Here is a 23195-nt window from a genome sequence, read left to right on the forward strand (position 1 = left end):
CCTTCCTTCCTCCCTCCTCTCCTTCCTTCCTTCCTTCCTTCCTTCCTTCCTTCCTTCCTTCCTTCCTTCCTTCCTTCCTTCCTTCCGTCCTTCCTTTCTTCTTTGTCTTCGTACCCTCAGCCCCTAACTGCAATGCCTGGAACATAGTAGTAGGAACTTAGTAAATGTTTGTTGATTTGAGTTAAAAGATGAAAAGTATCCAAAGACCTAAAGAGGCATCCTGACCTGCTCTCTAGAGGTTTGGGGTCATAACGTAATATTGAGAAGAAAGGGCAGAGAAGGCCAGTTAAACCTGTGATACATATGGGGTTTTCCCCACCAAGGGGGAAGCTTGATCCTCGGAGGCAGAAGAAGGGATGCTATGTGGACCCGCAAGCACCACGGGGGAAAGGGCCCTGTAATTGCCACAGGAAGAAGAGACCCGTGAGAGGAACATAGGAGTCAGTCATACACGTTGACTTGACTTGACCTGAATAAGAAGTAACACTTGCCACTGAGGGGCCTTCTCTGGGACAGGGCAGAGTGTCTCCCTAGACTTTCAGATTTAGAATGACCCCACCCTTCTGGGGCTTGTGTAGGGTCAAATAATGCCACAGAAAAAATCAGGAGAGTACGATGACATCCCAGGCAGGAAAATGGAGACATTATGGACACAAAAGCTCTTGACTGCTTCTGATTGCCTCAATAGAATATAAGCTCCTCAGGGGCAGGTACCTCACCTTTGTCTTTGCTTTCATTAAACTTCTGCTTTGTACTGGACTCTATCAGGCTCTAGGGATACAGAGACAAAGGTGAAACATCCTTGCCATCTAGGACATTCTATCGTACTGGGAAAAACAACTGGCAGATCTATAATAACACAAGGTAGACACAAAGTGATTGGGTCACGGAGGGTATTAGTAGCTGGTGGGATCTAGGGAAGCCTCTTGTCAAAGGCAGGTTTGAACTAGAATGTGAAGGAAACTAAGGATGGATTCTGAAAGGCAAATATGAGAAAGGGGTGAATTTCAGGCATGGTTCAATCAGTGCCCAGAGTCAGGACACAGGCAGAAAGTCCCACTGTGCTCTGCCCTGATCAGACCACATCTGGAGATTAGGTTTGATTCTGGGTGCCTGAGTTAAGAAGAGATATTAATAATCTGGAGAGCATCCAGAGAATGGGAACCAGATAGTGAAGGGGCTTTAGTCTATGTTAGGATGCTTCACTTGGAGAAAAGATGGTAACAGACGTAACAGCTACCTTCAGATACGTTATGCACAAGAGGGTTTAGACTTCTTTCTGGCCTCAGAAGGCAAAACCAGGAACAACAGCTGGGATTTGAAAAGAGGAAAATGTGGGCTTGAAATCAGAAAAAACAAACAACTTAACTGAACTATTTAAATAAAGTCATTGATAATAAAAAATTAGAAATGGATAGCAGACATGACATCAGCACCAGCTAGAATTTTATCCAGAAGAATTAATTTGCCATGTGACCCTGGGCAAGTCACTTAACCTCTCAGACTCAGTTTCCTCATCTGTAAAATGAGGATTAAAATAGCACCTGCTTGAAAGAGTTGTTATCCAATGAGATAACCTATGTAAAGCATTCTGCAAATCTTAAGGCTCTGAGAATGCTAGCTATTGATTTTACCTAAAATAATGTAACTAAAAGAATATCAATAACCACCAAGCTATGCTCTATTATCAATGGAAAATCTTTGAGAGTTATCTATATGAATCTGGGGCATTCTTGATGAAGGTACTAAGAGGGAACCTTCAGCAGGCTTTCCTAAGCTATATTCAGTGATGGACCATTTTTTTACCCTTTTGCAATAAGCCAAAAACGTTGAGAATATAACCTCCAGAGATTGTTATTTGTTGATTGTGAAAAAACAATATATTCTATGGAACAAAAATGCTCCTTTGCAGTTTCTTTTACAATAAGGTGTCTCTCATCAAAATCATTCAAGATTCTTTGACATATATAACAACAGAAATAATTCAGTGATGTATATTCCCCAATGTATTTGCCATGGTGATAGAGGCAATCTATCTTTTTTTTTTTTTTGGTGAGGCAATCAGGGTTAAGTGACTTGCCCAAGGTCACACAGCTAGTATGTGTCAAGTGTTTGGTCTGAGGCCGGATTTGAACTCAGGTCCTCCTGACTTCAGGGCCAGTGCTCTATCCACTGCGCCACCTAGCTGCCCCGGCAATCTATCTTTTAATGATATCCTATTAATCATGCATATATATATATGTTTGCATGTTGTTTTCCTCAGTTTAGATTGTAAGCTCCTTAAAGGCAGGGATTGTCTTTTGCCTCTTTGTATATCCAGAGTGCTTAGCACAGTACCTGGCACATAATAGGCATTTAATAGATATTGATTGATTGATCCAGCACAGAGTCTAAGTTAAAGAAATATTCCCTGAGGATGCTCAAATCCTTTGGAAGCTCCCATTTGCAGAGGACATTGTGCTGATTGCATCAAGACCCAGAGCACCAGAGCTTCTTGGAAAAGGTATGAAATAACTCGAAAGAGTTTGACCTAAGAGTTATGGAAGAAAGAACTGGAAAGGAAATTAACAGCTTGGCACAAGAGGTACAAAACATTGCTCAAACAACAAATTCTTTGAAAATTGGAATGGACCATATAGATGCCAATTATTTCATGAGGCAACAAGAAATATTAAAACATAGTCAAAAAACCTAACAAAGAAGATAATATAAGGCAGCAACTGATCTGGGAAAAAGATTTAGGAGAAAAATATTAAGAATCATTGAACTATTTGAAGACAATGACTAAAAAGAGCCTTGACATTCTATTTCAAAAAATCTTAAAACTGTCAGACCTCTAAGAACCAGCAGGCAAAGTAAAGAAAGCATTTACTCATCACCTCCTAAAAGAAACCTTTAAATGAAAACCCTGAGCTAAGATCTAGAGTTTCTAGGTCAAATAAAAATTAATACATGTAGCCAGAGAAAGAATTCGAGCACTAATTAGCCACAATTGGGTTCACACAAGATTTAGCAGCCACTAATCTAAAGGAGCAGAGAACTTGGAATATGATAATCCAGAAGCAAAAGGATATAGGCTTACAGCCAAGAATAATCTACCCAACAAAACTGAGTATAATGATACAGGGCAAAATGGACCTTTAATGAAATAGAAGACTTCCAAGCACTCCTGATGAAAAGACCAGAGTTGCAGAGAAACTTTGAATTTCCAACATAGGAGTGAAGAGAAACATAATTAGCTAAAGGTGAACGAACAGTGATAAAAGGACTAAAAACTACTTATAATCTAATTCTAACATGGAGAGACAATAGTTGTTTCTCCTCCGAACCCTACTATCAGCAGGGGCCATAGGTGAGTCCAATACAAGAAAGCCTGGGAGCAGTTCTGTTATATCTTGATGATCTTAAGAAAAGAATGTAAAGAGAGGGGAAGAGGAATACATTGTAGGGGGAAAGTGAAAATAAGATTAGGGAAAAGTATCACATAATCAGGGTGCACAAGTAGTTATCTTTATGAACAAGGAGAAGGGGGGGAACAGCTAACACTTGAAATTCATTTTCATCTGAACTGATCAAAAGAAGGAAGAAGAGAGAGAAAGAGAAAGAGAGAGAGAGATGGGTAAACAAATACATTTCATTCAATAAAGAAATAGGAGGAAAAGAGAAGGGGGGAAAGGAAATTAGAGGGAGAATAGATTAAGGGAGGGATTAGTCCTAAGCAAAAGAAACTCTAAGAATGTACAAAGATATTTTTAGCTCTTTTTGAGGGGGCAAAGAATGGAATCTTAGGGGCAGCTAGGTGGCACAGTGGATAGAACTCTGGCCTTAGAGTCAGGAGGACCTGAGTTCAAATCTGGCTTCAGACACATAACGCTTAGTAGCTCTGTGACCCTGGACAAGTCACTTAACCCCATTGCCTCATCAAAAAAAAAAAAAAAAAAGAATGGGAATCTTAGGGAGTGTCCATAAATTAGAGAATGGATGAACACTTGTGTATATAAATAAGTTATGCATATAAATGTGATGAAATATGTTGTGCTGAACTCTAATAAGCATAATGAACCAGATTCCAGATGACTAATGAGGAAAACATTAGTCTAACTCCTGTTAGAAAGATGAAGGACTCAGAAAGCAGAATGAGACAAATATTTTTTGGACACAGCTAAAGTGGAAATGTGTTTTGATTGACTGTACATGTGTGTAATGGGTTTTGTTTTTCTTGTATTCTCAATGGGGAGGGAGGAGAGGTTGGTTCAGGTGGGAAGATAGGAGGGTAGAATTACTGATTAAACAAAATGTTTTTCTAAATGTTTTAAGTCACATAGAGGTAAATTTAGACTTGATGAAAGAGTAATGAGGACATAGGCCTTTGCCAAAGCATGGAAAAGTTTGCTACCTCCAACCCGGTAACGACAAATATTGCTAAGTGCCTCTCTGAGGTTTATCCAAGTTTGAAGGTACTTTTAATGAGTAATCTATACTAAAGATATATCAGGCATTGAAAGGAAGTCTCTCACTCTAATCTAGCTAGGAGTGAGAACTAGAGACTTTCTGTTGAGGGAGAATCAATTTTTAAAGGTCTTGGAACCACCAGAGAGTTAGACTGGGAGCAGAGAGCAGTCCTGCCTAAGGAAAGATATCAGTATATGTTGATTCACCGTTGGGGCAACGTCACAAAAGAGCGATGGGATTCCTCTATCAGGAGGCAGAAGCCTCAGCGCTGGAGAGAGCTCCAGCAGATGGCAGCATTAGAGCAGCAGAGACTTAATAACTGGTAGCTTGGGAAGCAGATTGGGGTCGGTGAGTCACTGTCCAGACAGATGTTCCAGTCACGGCGCCCTCCTTCTCAATGTACATGATGATGACAATAACAATGACGACAAGAACTGTCTGAGAAGTATTCCCTTCCTTAGCAACGAAGACTTCCTTGGGAGCTTACACCTCTCTCTGTATGTGGAAGATGTGGGAAATGACTCTGCTATTTGATTTTCCCTTCTTATCACCCTACTCCCTTAAACTGACACGATGCTATATACTGTGTTCCTTTAACCAGGTGAAAACATGTTGGTTGAACCAACTAACCAATCAAAGACTTTAGACCAGGAATTCTTAACTTACGGTCGTTGACTTAAAAATATATTCTTTATAACTATCTTTGAATGTAATTAATTTCCTGTATAATTGTATGTGGGGCAGCTAGGTGGCACAGTATAGAGTGCTGGGCCTAGTATCAGAAGGATTCATCTTCCTGAATTCAAATCTGGTGTCAGACACTTACTAGCTGTGTGACCCTGGGCAAGTCATTTAACCCTGTTTGCCCCAGTTCCTCATCTGTAAAATGAGCTGCAGAAGGAAATGGCAAAGCACTCCAATATCTTCGTCAAGAAAACCCCACATGGGATCACAATGAGTTGGACACCACTGAAAAATGACCAAACAACAATATAATCATATGTATTTTATTTTATACATTTGAAAACATCGTTCTGAAAAGGGATTTCACCAGACTGCTGACACATGCAAAAACTTAAAGAACTCCTGCTCTAGACTAACTGTGAAAAGTCTTTGGTTAATTTAGAAGTCCTTGAAAGCCGTTGGATGAAATGAAATAATGTGGCCTAGGAGGTATTTGGATTGGTCCAGGAGACTAGTCATGCCCTGTGGGTTTACATAACATAGCAAGTCAATTCAAAGCTCAGGAATTTGAGTTTCTGACCTGCTAGGCTGGAACCTGCAGACACAACCCAGAGAAGGAATTGCTTGGGAGGAGAAGAGCCCTGCCCTGCCTGGCCTTATACCAGCTAGAAGTCAGTCTCCTTCCTCAAGCCCAACCCTGCTTAATGGATGTTGCCACCTTCGGAGAGTCAGAGGATTTTGGACTTCCTTTCCAAGCCGTGGTCCTCGAAAGGTCCCTGGAACAGCTGACAAAGTCTGCACTGGGACCTGAGGACAAATGGAGGAAAGGCGCCTGACAGCCGCTCAGCACATACTCATGCCTTTCCTTAGGCAGGACTCCTCCCTGCTCCCAGTCTAACTCTCTGGTGACTCTAAGACCTTTAAAAATTGATTCTCCCTCAACAGAAAGTCTCTAGTTCTCACTCTGAGCTAGACTAGGGTAAGAGACTTCCTTTCGGTGCCTGACGTATCTTTAGTATGTATTACTTATTAAAAGTACCTTCAAAAAAAAAAGTACCTTCAAACTTTGATAAACCTCAGAGGGGCACTTAGCAACTGCATCGAACCTCAAGGCAAAAGGCCGCAAGGGGCTCTGAGCCACTGCTTTGCAATGGCTCTGCAAGCTTGGGCCCACGTTCCTCTGAATTCTACACCGATTTGGGGGGGGGGAACTATGTGACAGACTTTGAAGGGCATATTTTGTAGCCATTACTCTTACTGTTCGATCTTCCCAAATAACCCCCTTAACAGCTGGGTTTGGCTAATCTCCACTATAAAAGTCCACAGTCATCCACGCACCTAATTCCACGGTATCTGCCTGTTCTTTTTTCAAGCGGGGTGTGTCCTGTCACATTGATGATGTCACTGGATCACAGATCTGAAGCTGGGTCTCAGAAGCCATTGACAACAGCTCCCTTATTTTACAACTGGGAAAACTGAGGCCTAGGGAAAGGGACTTGTCCAAGGTCTCAGGTGGTAAGTATCAAAGGCGAGATCAAAGATTTTGAGCAGAAAGAAATCTTCAAAGCCCGGCTAGTCCAACCCTCTTATTATTTTACAGATAAGGAAACTGAGGCCCGGAGAGTGACGTGCCCAAGGTCACATAGGTAGTAAGTGTTGGAAGCAGCATTTGAACCTGCATTCCTAATTCTAAGTGCAGGTTCCATCTCCTCCCCAGGCAGTCCGTGGGTGTTTCTAGGACAGAGCCTGGCACACAAAAGCTCAGTCGTCGACTGGCCAATGGACTCAGGAGGACTCGAAGCAAGGCCCTCTGACCCCCAGCCCAGCAGCCCCACGTGACTCTCAGGCCATTGCGGCAAGGCATGATTTTGAGACCCGCCAGAAGTTCCTTTTCTGAAAATCCCTATAACCACAAAGATGCTTACTTTGCAGCAGCCACCACCGAGCGCACCTGGAAAGGAAGGAGTGGTCCACAGACACTCTCCAGGAGAAGCGGAGAACAATGAACTTGAAGCCAAAGGACCTGGGTTCAAATTCTACCACTCGTGACCATGGTGAACCACAATGCTACTCACTTCCTGACAGCAATGATGGGCTCCAGATGTAGAACGAAACAAACATTTTGGAACACGGCCACCATGGGAACTTGCTTTGCCTGACGACACATACTGTTACCAAGTTTTGTTTTCTTCTTTTCTTCTTCGGTAGAGGATGTAGAAACGAGGGGGAGAAAAAATAAATACTATTTATTGAAAAAAAAATTCAACTTAATTCAATTTAAATTGAACACAATTTAAAAATTTTCATCAAAAAAGAACAAATTCTACTTCCGATGCTTATTAGCTATGTGATTTTGAGCAAGTCGCTTAATGCTTATGAGCCTCAGTTTCCTAATCTACAAAAGGGGACCATACCTACAGTCACAACCTCATAAAGTTGTTGTGAGGCAGCCAGGTGGTGCAGTGGATAGAGCTCTAGGCCTAGGGTCAGGGAGACCTGCGTTCAAGTCCAGCCTCAGATACTCATGAATACTAGCTCTGTGACCCTGAGCAAATCACTTAACCTGTCTGCCTCAGTTTCCTCAACTGTAAAATGGGGGTGACAATAGCACCTACTTCCCAGAGCTGTTGTATGGATCAAATAAGATAATATTTGTAAAGCGCTTAGCAGAGTGCCTGGCACATAGTAGATACTTTAAAAATGCTTATTCTTTTCTCTCTCAAATGAAATAGGTGAAACACTTTACAAACTTTACATCGCTGCCTAAAGGTTAGTTATTCTTATACAGCATTAACTGAACAACAGCTTTGGTGTTATTTTTCACAGCCTCCAGTGCAGTCATAGATTCGAGGTTCAGAGCTGAAAAGGGTCTTCGGGGTCACCTAGTCCAACTTCCTCATTTATAGATGAGGAAACTGAAGCCCAGAGAAGTGAAGCGCCCAGGGTCACACGGGGAGTACCCAGAAGAGCCAGGTCCAGAAAACCCAGGTCCTCCAACTCCTAACAATCTTTTCAATGCAATGGGACGCCTCATTTAACTAAAGAAATAGCAGCACAGGGGCAGCTAGGTGGCACAGTGGATGGAGCTCCGGCCTTCGAGTCAGGAGAACCCGAGTTCAAATTCAGCCTCAGACACTTGACTTACTAGCTATGTGACCCTGGACAAGTCACTTAACCCTAACTGCCTCACCAAAAAGTAAAAAAAAAAAAAATAGCAGTACGAACTGGTACAAGCTCACGTTCAGTCGTTTTTTTCAGGTGTGTCTGATTCTTCGTGACCTTATTTGGGGGATACTGGAACAATTTTCCATTTCCTTCTCCAGCTCTTTTGACAGATGAGGAAACTGAACCAAGCAGGGTGAAGTGACTTGCCCGGGGTCACAGTGTCTGAACTCAGGAAGATGAGTCTTCCTGACTCCACGTCTGGCACTTCATCCATTGCACCACCTAGCTGCCCACTGCAGGCAGCGGTTACATTTTTTAATTCTTTCTCCCCACCTTATGCTTCCAACGTTCCCCTTTTCCCCAGTAACCTACAAGGATTAGGCCAATTGAAGGGCCTCTTCCCCTCCCCATTAGCTCCCTAAGCCTCTACCCCCTGCTGGCATTTTCACCTGTTCTTAGGTGAATAAACACATCTTAAGGGACTGAGCAATGGAAATTGCTTCCTCCCTTCCCCGTCGCCAAGGGCAAGGATCACACCTATGTTTTTCTAATAACACATGTTTTTTGGTCAGACTAGTTCATCGAGCCGTCGATTTAATCTGCAAAAGACAATAGTGAGATCAAAATGCTGGCACTGGATCCCTCCACCCCCTGGTCTCAGACGGGCCTTCAGCAGCTGCCCTCTCCCAACGCCTGTGTTTGGATTCTCGGTGCACTCATTCCTCCCTCCGGGGCTAGAACAGACACCTGTGGCCCTGGGCCTTCCTTGACTATTAGCGTTGGCCTTTTGCCCAGACTCGGCTGTCTTGCTCCGGCACTAAAGCCAAAGCGCTGAGAGTGAAGGCAGCAACCTCGATTTTTCACCTTAGCTTCACTCCCAGTGGTGCCCTGAGTAGTTTTCTGAGGCCCGGGTGAGACGGTCTAGAAAAGATCCGATTCCTGTCTTGTATTTGAGGGGCCATCAGATGGCAGAAACCTGTGATTTCTCAGAGAGCAGGAGCTAACTCCTTCTGCCACCGCTGGTCAGCCCCTTCCCTACGTGAGGACAAGCACCTTCTTATGGTCACATGGCCAGTGTACGTCAAAGGGAACTCAAGGCTTGGAGGCCAGCGCATGAACGCTTGACCATCATTCTGTCGATGAGGTTAGCATTGGAGTCCAGCTCGATAACCAGAGGTGGAAGCACGAGATTACGTCAGTGGGTTTGTTCGAGACAAGACTCGAGGACTTCACGGAACCCAGCACAACCTGCCTGGGGACCTGTAGCACTGGGAATGAAGTTTCCATTCTTCTATCTGATTAGATTGGGGCTGGGGGTGGGGGTAGGGGTCGGGAGAGCCGCCTCAGGCATTTGAAAGGCTATCAGGATTGGTCCAGTTGGTTCAGACAGAGCAGGGGTGATGGGTAGATGAAAGAGGCCGATTTCAGCTTGATGCCAGGAAAGCTTCTGGATGACCCCCAAAGCAAAATGGGGCTGCCGTGGGCAGCAGTTTCTTGTCACTGCTCCAAAGCACAGATGGCCACTCGCAGTAGGTTCAGATATGCCCCCACTAGTGTGAGGGCCCTTACTCTGACTTGTCTTCCACCATGGGGCCCACTGGAACAAGTTTCTACAAAAGGGAACCAACTCAATTTCCCCTCCAATGTGCAATGCTCAAGGGGACCCGAGCTTCCGAAGGGTTTGCCGGCAAGCACCATCTCTGCCAGGCCTCTACCAGCTGAAGGCACCTCAGGTACAGGCTTCAGGGAGGACCACCATATAAGCTGTTAAAAGCTTTTCTGCCACCACCCCCATCCAGATGAGGTGGGCTGAAATCAATCTGCCTTGACATGACCATCCCATGTGCCAGCTAACAGACACGGAGGCCAGTCAGTGATCTCACTCACAAGCTCAGACAGGATCTTTTTCAGATACAACTGCTACCACAACGTACCACGGGCCCTGGCAGTGCCCACCAAGGAGCCACAGCATCACCCAGAGAAATTCTGTACACACCACTTTATAAAACCCAAAATAGTTTTATTTCCCCCCCCCCCCAGATCTTTGTCTCCACAAGGAATTTAGCAAACATGCTAAGGTTATACAAATTGTCTAGCAGACAGAAACATGCAGCGCTGATTCCTCAGCCAATCGCTGCTAGATGAGCAGCAGCCCCAATCCCTGGACCGCGAGGCCCCACGGCCGGGATGGTTCCCAGAAATGTACTGTAGGTGTGTAGCACGTAGCCGTCAACCACCGGAGGTAGGTCTCTTGACAATTAAAAAAAGGCAAACAAACAAGCTTCTACTTCAGCGTGTGACGGATCCCTCAGCAGGAGCAGTTCAATGTGTTGCAGGCTTTGGATTGCAAAATCCTGAACTCTATCACAGAATAGTAGTGTAGAGTGGGAGGCCAGGGGGACAGGAGAGCTTCCAAGTACCATCTGAAACCCGCCCCCCCTGCCCCCAGCCCCCAGCCACCGCCCAGCAAGGAGCTGGAGGAAGGAGGGCACGAGGGCGTGATTCTTCGACAGAAAGGTGCGTCCTCTGCCATGGGCACTTCTGAGCTTCCCGTTGCTGATGGGAGGCTGGTGCGGTGGGAGCTGAGAGCTCAGGTTGCAGGCTGCCCCTGCCCCCCGACCATGGCCACCAGGGCAGCCAAGTGAAAACAGAAGAGAAAGCAGGAGCCCTGAGTGCTTCGGTGCGAGCCCCGCGTCCTCTGGCAGTCTCCCTTTCCAGGACCCAACCTCACTGGAGCCTCCGGGAGGGCAGACTGCTGCCACGCTTGTCCATCCATTCTGACACATACAAGATCTGCCACCACCGAGAGAGACCAGCTTAAAAAAGGCCAATCACTGACATTTCTACAGTCTGAGAGCAAATCCAGATCTCAGTACAGCAGAGTGTATGGAAGGGATAGAAAGGAGGATGCCCTATGAGTACGGTGCTCATTTTAACAGAAAATGAAGTTTACATTTTCACTGTCAATATAGGCTATGTACAGAATCGTGTAGAGATAGAGCTACATGGATAAAGCTGCATTCTAGGCCTCTGAGACATTGATAATAATGGTTCCCTGAACCTTTAGAGTGCAAGTAAGGACAAAAACAAAGTTTAGGATTGTATGAATATGGAATAAATACAATAATTAAAACATGAATCTCCCTTATAGTGAAACACAAGCTAGTCCTGAACTGCTGTGCCAAAGTTTTAAAAGTTGGGCAATGCAAGATCTGGGTTTCGATAGGAGTAAAAGTGATGCAGGCCCTGCCCCAGGCAGGGGATGTTAGGGGATGTTTCCAGAAGGCAACACCCAGTCACGGACATCAGCCCTTGACAGCAACTTTATTCTCCGCAGCAGCAAACATAGCATAGAATCGGGAGCTATCGTTGGACAGGAGCACAGACGGAGTGTCAAATTCCACCACCTGGAAGAGAGGAGCAGAGCACGGATGAACTCATCCCGGTTCACGGGACCAAGCCCCTGCTCGAGGGGCTGCCGGAAGCGGGGCTGGGAGGGTCTGGGGGTTCCCTGAAGCTTCTACCTCTCTCCACACAAGCCAAGCAGGTGGAGAACTAGGCTCTAAACAACGACGGGGAGGCCAGAGTCTGCCGCATCGTCCCCTTCTTCCACTGCAGGCACAACCTAGACGTCACCTGCAGATCTTCAGGTTTCTGACTGCCAGGCTGCTCCATGGGCTGGGAGCCCCTGGGCTCTCACGTGCCTTTGCTATAGCCTCCCTTTGATACTTTCTCATTGAAAGGAAAAGCAGGGAAAGGATTCCATTAAGCCGTGCTCACCGGCTGCCCACAGAGGGACCGCAGAGGCACTGCGGGCTAACATCAGGCCCTGGCCCTCCAGCTCACTCCCAGGATGACCTTGGCAAAGTCCCCTCCACTCTCTAGGCCTGTTTCCTCATCTACAAACGAAGGAAGCTGGACTCAATGTCCTCTGAGCCATTTCCACTTCTAATAGTCTATAAATCTTTGCTTTTTCCCATCCAGAACACTTCTCACATACCACGCGCACGAAGGGCCCTCAGTAACTACTAACTCAGGAGGCTGCTGAGGCTCATGACAGAAGACACTGGTGTCCAAGGGAACTTCAGTGCGGGAAGGAGAAGCTTTAGGATGCCCTGCCACACCCACCTCCACGGGCCCCTTTCACCTCTAGGTGAGGACGGCCAGGCCCCGCCCCAGGGAGGAGCCCGAGAGGATAGTGTCGTCTACCTCCGAGGCCCAGCCAAGAGCCTGGGCGTCCAGTCACCTCGTCTGCACGAGTGCCACCCTGACCGTGTAGTGCCAAAAGGGACAGAGCAAAATCAGTCTATCCAAGAAGACTTCCCAGCTTTCCCCCAGTCATCCTCTCGAAGTGTCATCACCTCGGACCTCTCAACAGGGCTGAGGGGGCACCATGCGGGGTGGGCGCGGGGCCCCTGGAGGGCTTGTGCTCTACCTGACCCTGCATCAGCACCATGATACGGTCAGAGCCCAGAACCGTGTGCAGGCGATGAGCGATCGTTAGCATGGTGCAGTCGGCGAAGGCCTCCCGGATGGTTTCCTGAATCAGCAAATCGGTCTCGGAATCCATGGCCGCTGTTGCTTCGTCTAGTATCAGCACCTATCGATGGGCCACAGTGTGGTTGCAGATGGGTGGAAATTGCAGGAGTTGTTAGCAATCATTTGTTCCCAATACAACAGCTCATCTGTGGTCCACCACCAGGAGAGCCTGAGAATTCACTGAAGCACAAAGCCAACAGCTTCTTCACCAGGGCACACTTTCCAAAACTGCCAGAAAGTTTGGAAGCATGGACGCCTCGAGGACTCTTGTACCCCGCAGAGTAGGAAAGACACCCTTCAATCATGCAGGGGCCTTACCTTACAGCGCCGCAGCAGGGCTCTCGCAATGCACAGTAGTTGCCGTTCCCCCACTGAGAAGTTATCCCCATTCTCCAACACTTCAGACTCAAGTTTCAGAGGTAGCTGAGCAACCTGAAGAGAAGGAAAGGGAATGCAACTAAGGCCAGTGGATTGGCTCCACCCCTCCACGCCTTGCCCAGTGTCTGTATGAGAAGCAGGAGACAGATCTAGAGGGCCAACAGACAACCTAACCCGGCCCTACAAGCATTTGCTCGGAAGAGAAACGCTTGGGGAGTAAGTAGGGCATGCCTTCTTCCAAGAGGTAACCACAGATGGGCAGCTGCCCATGTCCACTGAGGCAAAGAGTCAGCAGTGAAGGTGTGGTGACTTACACATTCTTTCATATGTGTCCTTTCTAGAGCATCCCAAATCTGGTCTTCACTGTACTGGTTGAAAGGATCCAAGTTTGACCTGGGCAGAAGAGAGGAAGGAAGGAACGAACGAAACAGTCACAGGTTTTAGGGGCCCAACATGACCGTGGCCATCACTTCCCCTGGTGGCAGGGAGGGAGTTAGAGGGCACAAGTGAAAGCTGAGAAGTCATATAAGCCCGTGGACAGCTACAGAGCGACATTTCATCTTAGAGAGCAGAAATGGAGTCTGATGTTACAGGACAAGAATCAAGTCCTCGTTCCTGACTGAGAGACTCAACCAGACAGCCTGCCAAATCAGGATTCCCTCGGAGGAGGGAGAGCACAAGGAGCCTGAGTTGGCCTGACCCAGGGTCCAGGAAGGCACAGAGATCTGTCGCCTGAAGGGGCTATGGCGATGACCAGGCTTCTCTTGCCTCTCCCTGTTCTGAAGAGCATCAGTCTCCTAACCCCCCCTGCCTACCGCATGGGGCCAAGAAGACATGTGCCTTACTCTCTAATACCTCTACTCTGCTTCAAAATCATTTCTCCTCCACTGTCCCTCAGTGAGCTTTTCTGAAGTCCATACAATTCATTTACAACATGCCCCTCTATCAAAACACACACACACTCCCTCTCCCTCTCTCTCATCCATATGGCTGTCCTCTCTCCTGACTTCAAGGCACTTTCCCAACTTTCTCCATGAGTGGCTCAAAGTGATCTTCAACACACCATCCTCAGGACTTTCCTAATACATGCAGATAATCCAGTAAACAAACCCCGTCCTTCTTCACCCACGTTCCAAACGTGATCATGTCTTAGATGCCTACATCTCTCTCGACTGTAACTGACCACAAGTTCTTGGCCTCCCACTTCTCTCATTCTTAATAACTGACTCTTATCAAGACCTTAAAACCCCTTGACTCAGAAAAATGAAAGCTCCTCGAGGGCAGGCGTTGCATCACTTCTGCCTTTGTATCCCCAGAGCTCGGCACAGAGTAAGTGTTTAAAAGGTTTTTGCTTGATTGGACTGAAAGAGGCCCGTGCTAGAGGGCATGGACCCTGCTCCTTTACAAGGCCCAGTGGAATGGTCAGACATGTGAATGTAAATGACTTTCAGGGAGAGGGAGAGGGGTTTATCTTTATATGCCCCGAGCCCAAAATGTGCCTGGCACCTGCAAGTGCTCCATAATTACTCGAGCTTCCTCACTAATTCAAGAGAGGTGAGAATTTAACAAATGAGAGCTGACCCTTCTATAATAAGCTTTTTAATTCATTCTCTCATTTAAGCCTTACAACACCCCTGTAAAGCAGGTGCCCCAGTGAGGAAACCGAGGTAGAGAGGTTAGAGTGATTTGCTCCAGGTCACTTCCACCTTGTGAGACTCCTAGCTCCCTTCAAGACTCAGCTCATATGCCACCCTCTACTTTGACTTTTCCTGACTTCTTTCCCCACTCATTGTTCAGTTGCTTTTTCAGTCATGTTCAACTCTTCATGACCCCATTTGGGTTTTCTTGGCAGATACTGGCCCAGTAGCATCCTGAACTTGACAACTGAAAACCACGATCTGGGGCAGAGACCTCTAAGACAACCCACCAATACGCAAGACTGTCATGCAAAAGGAATTCTGCCCTACAAGCTGCTGGGCACCATCCTGGCCTGGGCAGAGGCTACGCTCCAAGAGCCTACCAGGGGACCAAAAGCCCAGGATTGCCCTTGGCCATCTCCCCTCTTCTCCAACCATTCAACCAATGCCTGCACAGTCAAAGTCACCACTGCAGCCACCATGTGGTGGCACCTGCAAGGCCAACATCCTACCTTGATCACTGGTTTGTTTCAAAGATTAGATACCTTCCTCTTTCAAAGTAGAAATCATTCATGCAAGTGTCGCACTTACAATGCTTCTAAACTCATCTAATCTCTCCAATTTAGGGACCTTAGGCAAGGATCCCACCATCTCCTCCCATCTTTGGCATTTCCCTATTCCACACTCTCCCCTGATCCAACCTCTTTAACACCCTGCCCAAGGTTGCACCCAAGGTTGACCTCTACTTATTTGGTCGGTTTTACCTCCTCTTCCATGAGGGAGACGCTCCTCTCCCTGTTCCCCTCGACACCTCCCACTCCAGCCCCTGGCCAAACATAAAGCTTCTGTCCTCCAGGGATCACTGGCATTCATCGCAGTAACCTTAGCTTCTCACGCCACACTTTGTGCATGGGAGATACTTAATGAACACTGGTTGCTTGCTAAACCGAATCTTCTCTTCTGTCCTGTGCTGATGGCTGACCCCTCCACTGTATCCCTACTTTCCCTTAAACTTGGCCTTTCCAAATCCTACCCATCATTCAAGGCTTACCTCACATAACAAAGAAAGCTACCAAGTAAAGATCTGTCAAGAAGGTCCACTACAGAATTATTTTTAGAAAACACAACAGTTTGCCATCTGCCTTAAGTTCTTGTGGCGACTTCTCAAGGCCTCCATCCTCACCTTACTGTGCCACTGAACAACACTGGCTCTTGAGGAATGATGGAGAGCTTGCTACGGAGATCAGCAAGGCCAATGTCATTGATCTTCACCCCATCAATTTTGATGCAGCCTCCTGAGAGCTCTACCAAGCGGAAGAGGGCCATCCCCAAAGAGGACTTCCCTGGTGAGACACAAGAGAATATAAAACAACAGGTTCATCCTCATCGCCTCTGACAGGCATGTCAGAGGTCGTTTTTGTTCAAACTTCCTATAACTATTAATCATGCAGCAAAGGCTTATAAAAAGCGTCAAAAGCTTCCCGGTTTCCACTCGGTAGTGGAGGTTAATTATCTGAGTTAAACAGAGAACTTGAGAGAGACTAAGTACAGGAAAGGATTTGTCTCATTCCTCTTCTGAGGATCAAGTGGGGAAAAATCCCTATCGCTTAGGAGAAAGACAAAGGTTTTCTGTTTCTCAAATAAAGGACATTTTGCATCTTCTACATAGAAGGGACAGAAGCAGGGTAGAAGGGCTCTTCTGATGTCCATGGTCCTGTGAAATGAATCCTCCAGACCCTGAACGCAAAGAGCCGGGCTGAGGCTACCAGGGAGGCCTCCAACAAAGTCCAGCAGAGGTTGAGTGGAAGGAATCACGTAGAGAGATGAACAAATCAAAGAAAAATATTTTTGGTTAAGAATTCAATAAATAGATCTGATAGACTGTGAGGGGAAGCTCATGGTTCAATCTGAGTGAGCTTGAGGAAAAGTTTGTGGTTTAAAGCTCAGACTAAGTGACTAGGGGCTGCCAGCATGCCAGGATGCATCTAAAAGGCCTCCTCTGGGGACTGACTTTGCAAAATCAACCGGGGGTGGTCCAGGTGCAGGATGTGCAGTCCGGACAGCAAACACCTGGCTAGGAATCCCACCTCTGGCAAATCAGCTCTCAGCCTCCATCTCCTCACTTGTAAAAGAACACCCTGGCACTCGGCTCCTCTGTGCTGTCAGAGGCTCTATGGGATCGTATCTGTGCTGGGTTAAGGAAAGGATGGCTTCCTAACATGGGCTAAAGAGCTCACGGGGGGAACAGGCTCCTGAGATAAGAGACACAGAGAAAGGGCTTGGGAGGCAGAGAGAATTTTGGAAAACTACAAAGAAAAGCTAACATAAGCTTTTAGAACCAGTGGTTCACAGAAACACCTAGATATAGTTGAGGATTGAAGCCCGGGTCCCCAGGGACTCTCCCGGCCTTCTGGGGGTGCCCCAAGGTGGATGGGTGTGTGTCTGCCTGTCTGGTGGGAGGCAGAGGGGTGAACCAAGAAGGCAAGCAGTCTCACAAGTGGAATAGGCATTGGCCTTGGGCCCTCACCCTCCTTTTTACTTCATGTTGACACTGCTTAATTTCTGGCTCTCACTGCTGGCTTCTACAGCCTATGAGAGCCCTTCCGCCCTTGTCTCTTGTCACCTAGAAGGCCCCTTTCTCTGGTCCAGGTCCTTTTCCTTTTTCTGGTTCTCCATCTCCTGGTACCAGGATTCCATCAAATCCGAGTTGATCCTACCTCCAGTTGTTCTGTTTCCTTTCTCAAACAGGAGCCTGAGACCACCGGTACCCACTCATTTGGGGAGCTGGACTGAAGGACTCGAAGGGCCCAAGTGGAGAGCAAATCAAGCAGAGCCAGGACCAAAGCCCAGAACGTAAAGGCAGCTTCCTCCTGCTGGGGTTCCTCACCTGAGCCTGTCCGCCCCACAATGCCAATCTTCTCCTTGGGTTTGATAGTGAAAGACACTTTCTTCAGGACCAGAGGTAAGTTCTCTCGATACCTCATCTCTGCATTCTCAAAGACAACTTCTCCTTCCTGAGGCCAGTCAGGAGGGGGAGCCTTGTTTTTAATTCGAGCAGGGGCTTCCAAGGCGAGAGTCTGGAGAAACAATAGATTCTTTAGAGTAAGCCAACAGACCCGTGGGATCACAGCAGGCCTTCCCATCTCAGTAAAATCAGCACTGAAGGACAGTGGCCACAGGCTGTCCCTACTCCCATCAAAGAACAAATTCTCCTTTTTTCACTTTTTTCACCCCAGGAACAAGACTATTCAATGTAACAGAATAACCTTGTTGGGCAGGTCATTTATTTCTGTTTTCTAGTCCTGATTTTCTTCAACTTTTGGACTAAAATTACAACATTTGTGACCGAGAAGCCAATCCTTATCACCAACAATGTTTTAGCCCCGTGTGTGGTTCCTGAAACCAGAGTCTGCATAGCTTGAGGCATCCCCCCGCCCCTCCCCCCACTAGGATGGGCAGCTAGTCCTGTGCTGAATCAGTGTCCAAGAAGAGAGCTAGTGAGTTGCGCCCAGACTACAGGACGAGAGCCTGAGATCCAAATGAAGTCTGGGAAAAGAAGGTGCTGTAAAGTCAGGCCAAAGACTGGCCAGATTAGAGAAAAATATATACCAGTCCTTGTTTTTATATGCAGATTTCTGCTAAAAGTAATAACTTGAAACTGATACCCAGAAAGAGAGGGACAAATCTGCAGTTCTCTGTGGAGGGTAATCATCTGTTAGCTTCAATCAGATGTCAATGCGAAATATGTGCACGTCACCCAGCGGCGTTTATCTTTATAAGTGTAATTCAGCTCCACAAACATCTACTGATAAGCTACAATGTGAAAGGCACTAAGATGATAAAGACCTGCAATGTGACCTCAAGGAGTTGATAAATGTAAACAGACATAAATACAAATCCAGGTCAAGGGAGAACAGAGAAGTGTGCTGGTAAGCTGGCAATTACAACTAGTGAGCCTTTTTCCTTCCAAGTTAAACACAGTCATCAGGTTTCCATGTCTACCTCACCCACGCTTAACCCCCATTCCTAACACTGTTCCCCTGGAAGAGGCATTCTGCGTTACAACTTGAGACTCTAAAAACGCATCCTTTCCTTTCTGGCATCAGAACCAAGAACTGCCTTGACTGTTTGGGGGAACAGACACCTGGGCATCAAAGATACGGTTAACTCCACAGCTTGCTGGGGAAAGGTTCCTCACTACGAACAAGGGATGGAAAGAGCTCTGGGGCCTAGACTCCTTTATGTATAGTTCATTCATAAGTCAGGTGCTCAAAAAAAGGGGATTTTTAAGATGCCCATGAAAATCATATTCATAAGACAGCTGTGAAATTTAAGTACTGATATACAGATAATGCAAGGCTAAGTTATCAGGGAATAACTTTTAAGTTTACTAATTCTACTAACTATAATCATGCTAGAGCCTCAGTAAAATATTCCACATAAGCTGAGAAACAAAAATCTGGAGTGGGAAACAGCTGACATTGCTGGCTAATTTCCACTGGTCAAAACCACTGGCTAAGAATCGGAATAACAAAAGGAAAAGATTGATTTGGATGTTGTTACATAAACCAAGTTACATAAGCTCACGTTACTCAGTTGAACCCAATCCTCACAGAATCAATAACTGCGTCCAGGGGTGCCTTTCACTTCTCTGAGACATACACCATACGTATGACAAAATATGGCAGAAAACTTTACTTTCCTTCTACACATTTTATGGTGGCCAAAACCAGAAAGCTATTTTCGGAAGGCCCACGAGAAAGGAAAGACCGACTCCAAGGAGATCTGACCTTAATGTAGTGATTAATCCTCTCCACTGATGTGAATCGAGCTTCTGTCTCTGATGCCAGTCGAACTGTAAACTGGAAGAGCCCTGTGAGCTGTTGATTAGAAAAGACAAGAGGTGAAGGTGATGGTTTCAGAAAAACCTGGGAAGACTTGTATGCACTGACACAAAGCGAAGTGAACAGAACCAGGAGAACAATCCACGCAAACAGCAACGTTATAACGACAATGTCAGAGACTTAGTAACTGAACAACATGACGTCCCACCACAATTCCAAAGGAATCATGATGGAACAAGCTATCCACCTCCATAAAGAGAAGGAACTGATTCAGAGGGCAGACTGAAGTATGCTTTTTCCCTTTTTCTTACTTTTCTTTCAGAACCTGGTTAATATGGAAATTTGTTTGCATGACTATACTTGCAATGCGTTTTATTTTTCTTGCCTTCTCAATGAATGAGGGAAAGCTGAAGGAGGGAATCTGGAACTAAAAATAAAATTAGATTAAAAAAAAAAGACAATAGAAACAAAGCCCTTTTTGGTTCCCTGCTTGCCGCTATAAATGCGCTTTAATTTAGCAAGGCGACCAATTCTTTCTAAACACAATTCACCCAGATAGAAACAAAACCACTCCAAGCATTATTAAGAAACGATGAATCCTCCATCTGGGTTTTACGGGTCTTGTGATTCCTTTTGTCACTAGTCCTGAAAGCACCGATTTTCTGTGCAGACCCACATCCCTACTATCATAGTTAGACTGAATCACACATTAGACTTTCTAAAGCAAATCGTTTCTTTCAAAGTTTTTTTTAATTGACATGCTTCGTTTACATTGTATTTACAGAATACTCCTACTTCATGAGAGATGAGATCTCTTATAAGAAAAGCAAACAGGTAAAATTAATAATACAGTAATCCCATCTGAAAGCGTATTCAATTTTTTCACTCTTCTCTCCCTCCTACCCCACTCCCTCTACACACGCTCAAATTGGGTGTGAGGGAGGGGGGGAGAGAAAGAAAAAAGAAAACCAATTTCTTACAACAAATACACAGTCAAGCAAACCCTAAATTGCTACACGCAAAACCATTAACGTCTCACCCCAGATGCTAAATCCTTCACCCCTGTGTAATGCAGAACGTGTTTCATCCTCAATCTTTTGAAACTGTGCAGTCATTGTACTACTCCTAGCTCTTAGCACTTTCTAATCATTGTTTTTGTATAAATTGACCTCCCAGCTCTGCTCATTTTACACAAGCCCTCAAAAGTGTTCACTTCTCTAACACGGATGTCACAGAATAAAGCGTTCTTTGGTTCTGCTCATTCACTCAATACCAGTCCATCCCAGTCTCTCCATGTCACTCTGAAATCAAGGGTTTCCTCAATTCTTTTTGTGTAGTGACTTTGTGTAGAATTTCAAATTGTCTTCCAGAATGGTTGTACCCATTCACCAGTCTACCCATAATGCAGTAATGTGGCTGTTTTCCCATGCCCTTCCAACATTGATCATTTTCCTTTTTTTTTTCCGTCTTTGCCATTCTGATGGGTATGAAGTAGAATCTCTGAACTATTTTAGTCTGCATTTCTCTAACAGTGATTTGAAGCAATTTTTAATATGGCTAGGAATAGCGTGGTTTTATTTCCTTGAGAACTGTCTGTTCATACCTTTAGACTACTCATCAAATTTCAATCAGTTCCTCATACATCTTGGAAACAAATGGGGAAAAAAAGTCTGCAATGCATTTAACTAATAAAGTTAACTGTAGCAATCACGAGGGCAAGGCCAACCTGCTAGTCCCTAGAACAGAAGCGTAGCTGGAGACAGCAGATGAGTGGGAAGCAGGAGGCTGGCAGCGAGCTGAGCTACAGCATCAGGCCCAAGCAAAGGGCGGCTCCAGCAGGACTCTGGCATGAAGCCTCCATCTAGGCTCCCACATCCCGAGCACCTCAAGCCATACGTAACCGGACTTGATGGGCTCTGAGGATTCTCTCCACCTCTCTGCCAAACAGGTTTCCAGGGTCTTTACATTAGCCACCACTTGGGGACAAGAAGGGCCTAACTGCTTGAGAAGGATGCTTTCAGTCTTTCAGTTTTTATTGCAAAATACAAATAATTAGAAAACGGGAATCATGTTGAGGATGTATTCTTTTTTTTAAAAGGTGGGAAGAGGTAGACAATAAAGGGGGAAATCAGGGAAAAGGACACCTTCCATCAATTGAATTCCACTTCTTTGAGAAATCTTTACTTTCTAACAGTCATCAGTGCCCTCTTGTTTCTAGGAAACACTTTGGCCAAGGAACAAATGGTGCATGTCCATTGCCAAGCGCAGTCAGCCAGTGCTGGAGCTCTCATCCTCAGCAGCAACTGAGCTTGTCTGCATCTGGCAGAATCATTTGAAATCTGCAGCTGTGTTAAAGCCTCATCTCCCAAACCCACGATGGTGCCACTGAGAAAGCTGCTCCACTCCCCAGTGACTGGCAGTCCTCTCCCCTTCCTCGAGAGGCGTCAGAAATGCCCCTCCCTACCGAATAGCCGGATACCAACCTGGACAGCGTAGGAGATGGCCAGCCCTGCATAGGCTGGGGGGATCTGGCCGTGCATGAGGACGATCATCAAGCCCGTGGTGGTGATCAAGGCGATGCTGATCACGTCCAGCCGCACGGCCAGCCACCGCATGGCACAGGTGAACAAGAAGAAGGGTGCCTGGTTGTCATCCAGAAGCTCCTGGTACCTGTGGGCCAGACGACGAGCACGTTAAGCCCCAAGGAGGGAGTGATTTACGCCTGCAGCCAGCTCAGCACCTTCCTGGAGAGAATGGGGGCAGGAACCAGGTACCAGACAGGGGAAGGGCTTGTGAGCCAGCAATGACTTGTGTAGGAGCAGTGAGGCAGGGAAGCACGCAGCTTGACTTTTTGTAAACAAAAGGCTTGAGGACAACAAACCAAACATTCAAGGGTTAGGAAGCTGGGTGAGGGCAGTGCAGAAGCTACAACAGCCTGCACCCAGCCTGGGCAGGCGGGATCATGAGGTTCACCCCACATGTAGAGAAGCGGCCAGTCTACGTGACTAGGCCTTTCAGAACCAGGAGATGAACAGACCGAGTAGCCTGCCCGCCTTCTGGAGAGCAGACTGATTTTTTTCCTCCATTATTTGTTCAGAGCAATTCCTGCAGGGCAAACGAACTGGAGCTGCAGCAGGTTCCGCCAGGCTCCCAATACCCCCAGGTCTCACCCAGGCTCTAATCTCAAATATGCTGTAAAGAAGTTTCTGAAGACGCCAGGACTTCTAGGCTCTCAAGCCTTGAAGACGGCTTGCCAGGGTGGTGACTACCTCTCCAGCCCTTGGCCACACAGAGCACTAACCTGTGCAGAAATTCCTGCCCTCTGTTGTAAGCATGGATGGTGGCGAGCCCCTGGATGCTGGAGGTGATGTGGGACAGAAAAGGGGACTGGGTGATGTTGTCCAAGCGTTTGAGCTCTCGAATCAGGACCCTGGAGAGGAAATGGGGCAAACGTCAAGGAGGGTCAAGGCGTGGCAGCAGTGAGGCGGGTAAGTGC

The 23195-nt window shown here is 46.4% G+C and overlaps 1 protein-coding gene across 1 annotated transcript in view; it reads right to left on the reverse strand.

Annotated features, from left to right (window-relative positions):
- Positions 1 to 10335: 10335 nt before the first annotated feature.
- The window catches only part of ABCC5 (ATP binding cassette subfamily C member 5), a 53483-nt gene continuing 40623 nt past the window's right edge, over positions 10336 to 23195 (reverse strand). Inside the window, exons 22-30 of the mRNA XM_027875393.1 lie at positions 23001 to 23129; positions 22183 to 22369; positions 19646 to 19735; positions 17743 to 17932; positions 16039 to 16198; positions 13533 to 13611; positions 13159 to 13272; positions 12737 to 12901; positions 10336 to 11708 (exon numbers count right to left, since the gene is read on the reverse strand). Of these exons, the coding sequence (XP_027731194.1) occupies positions 11607 to 11708; positions 12737 to 12901; positions 13159 to 13272; positions 13533 to 13611; positions 16039 to 16198; positions 17743 to 17932; positions 19646 to 19735; positions 22183 to 22369; positions 23001 to 23129 (1216 nt within the window). The 3' untranslated portion in view covers positions 10336 to 11606. The remainder of the gene's footprint in view (positions 11709 to 12736; positions 12902 to 13158; positions 13273 to 13532; positions 13612 to 16038; positions 16199 to 17742; positions 17933 to 19645; positions 19736 to 22182; positions 22370 to 23000; positions 23130 to 23195) is intronic.

This window comes from Vombatus ursinus, unplaced genomic scaffold (genome assembly GCF_900497805.2).
Source record: "Vombatus ursinus unplaced genomic scaffold, bare-nosed wombat genome assembly UNPS02014808.1, whole genome shotgun sequence".
Classification (NCBI taxonomy): Eukaryota; Metazoa; Chordata; class Mammalia; order Diprotodontia; family Vombatidae; genus Vombatus; species Vombatus ursinus.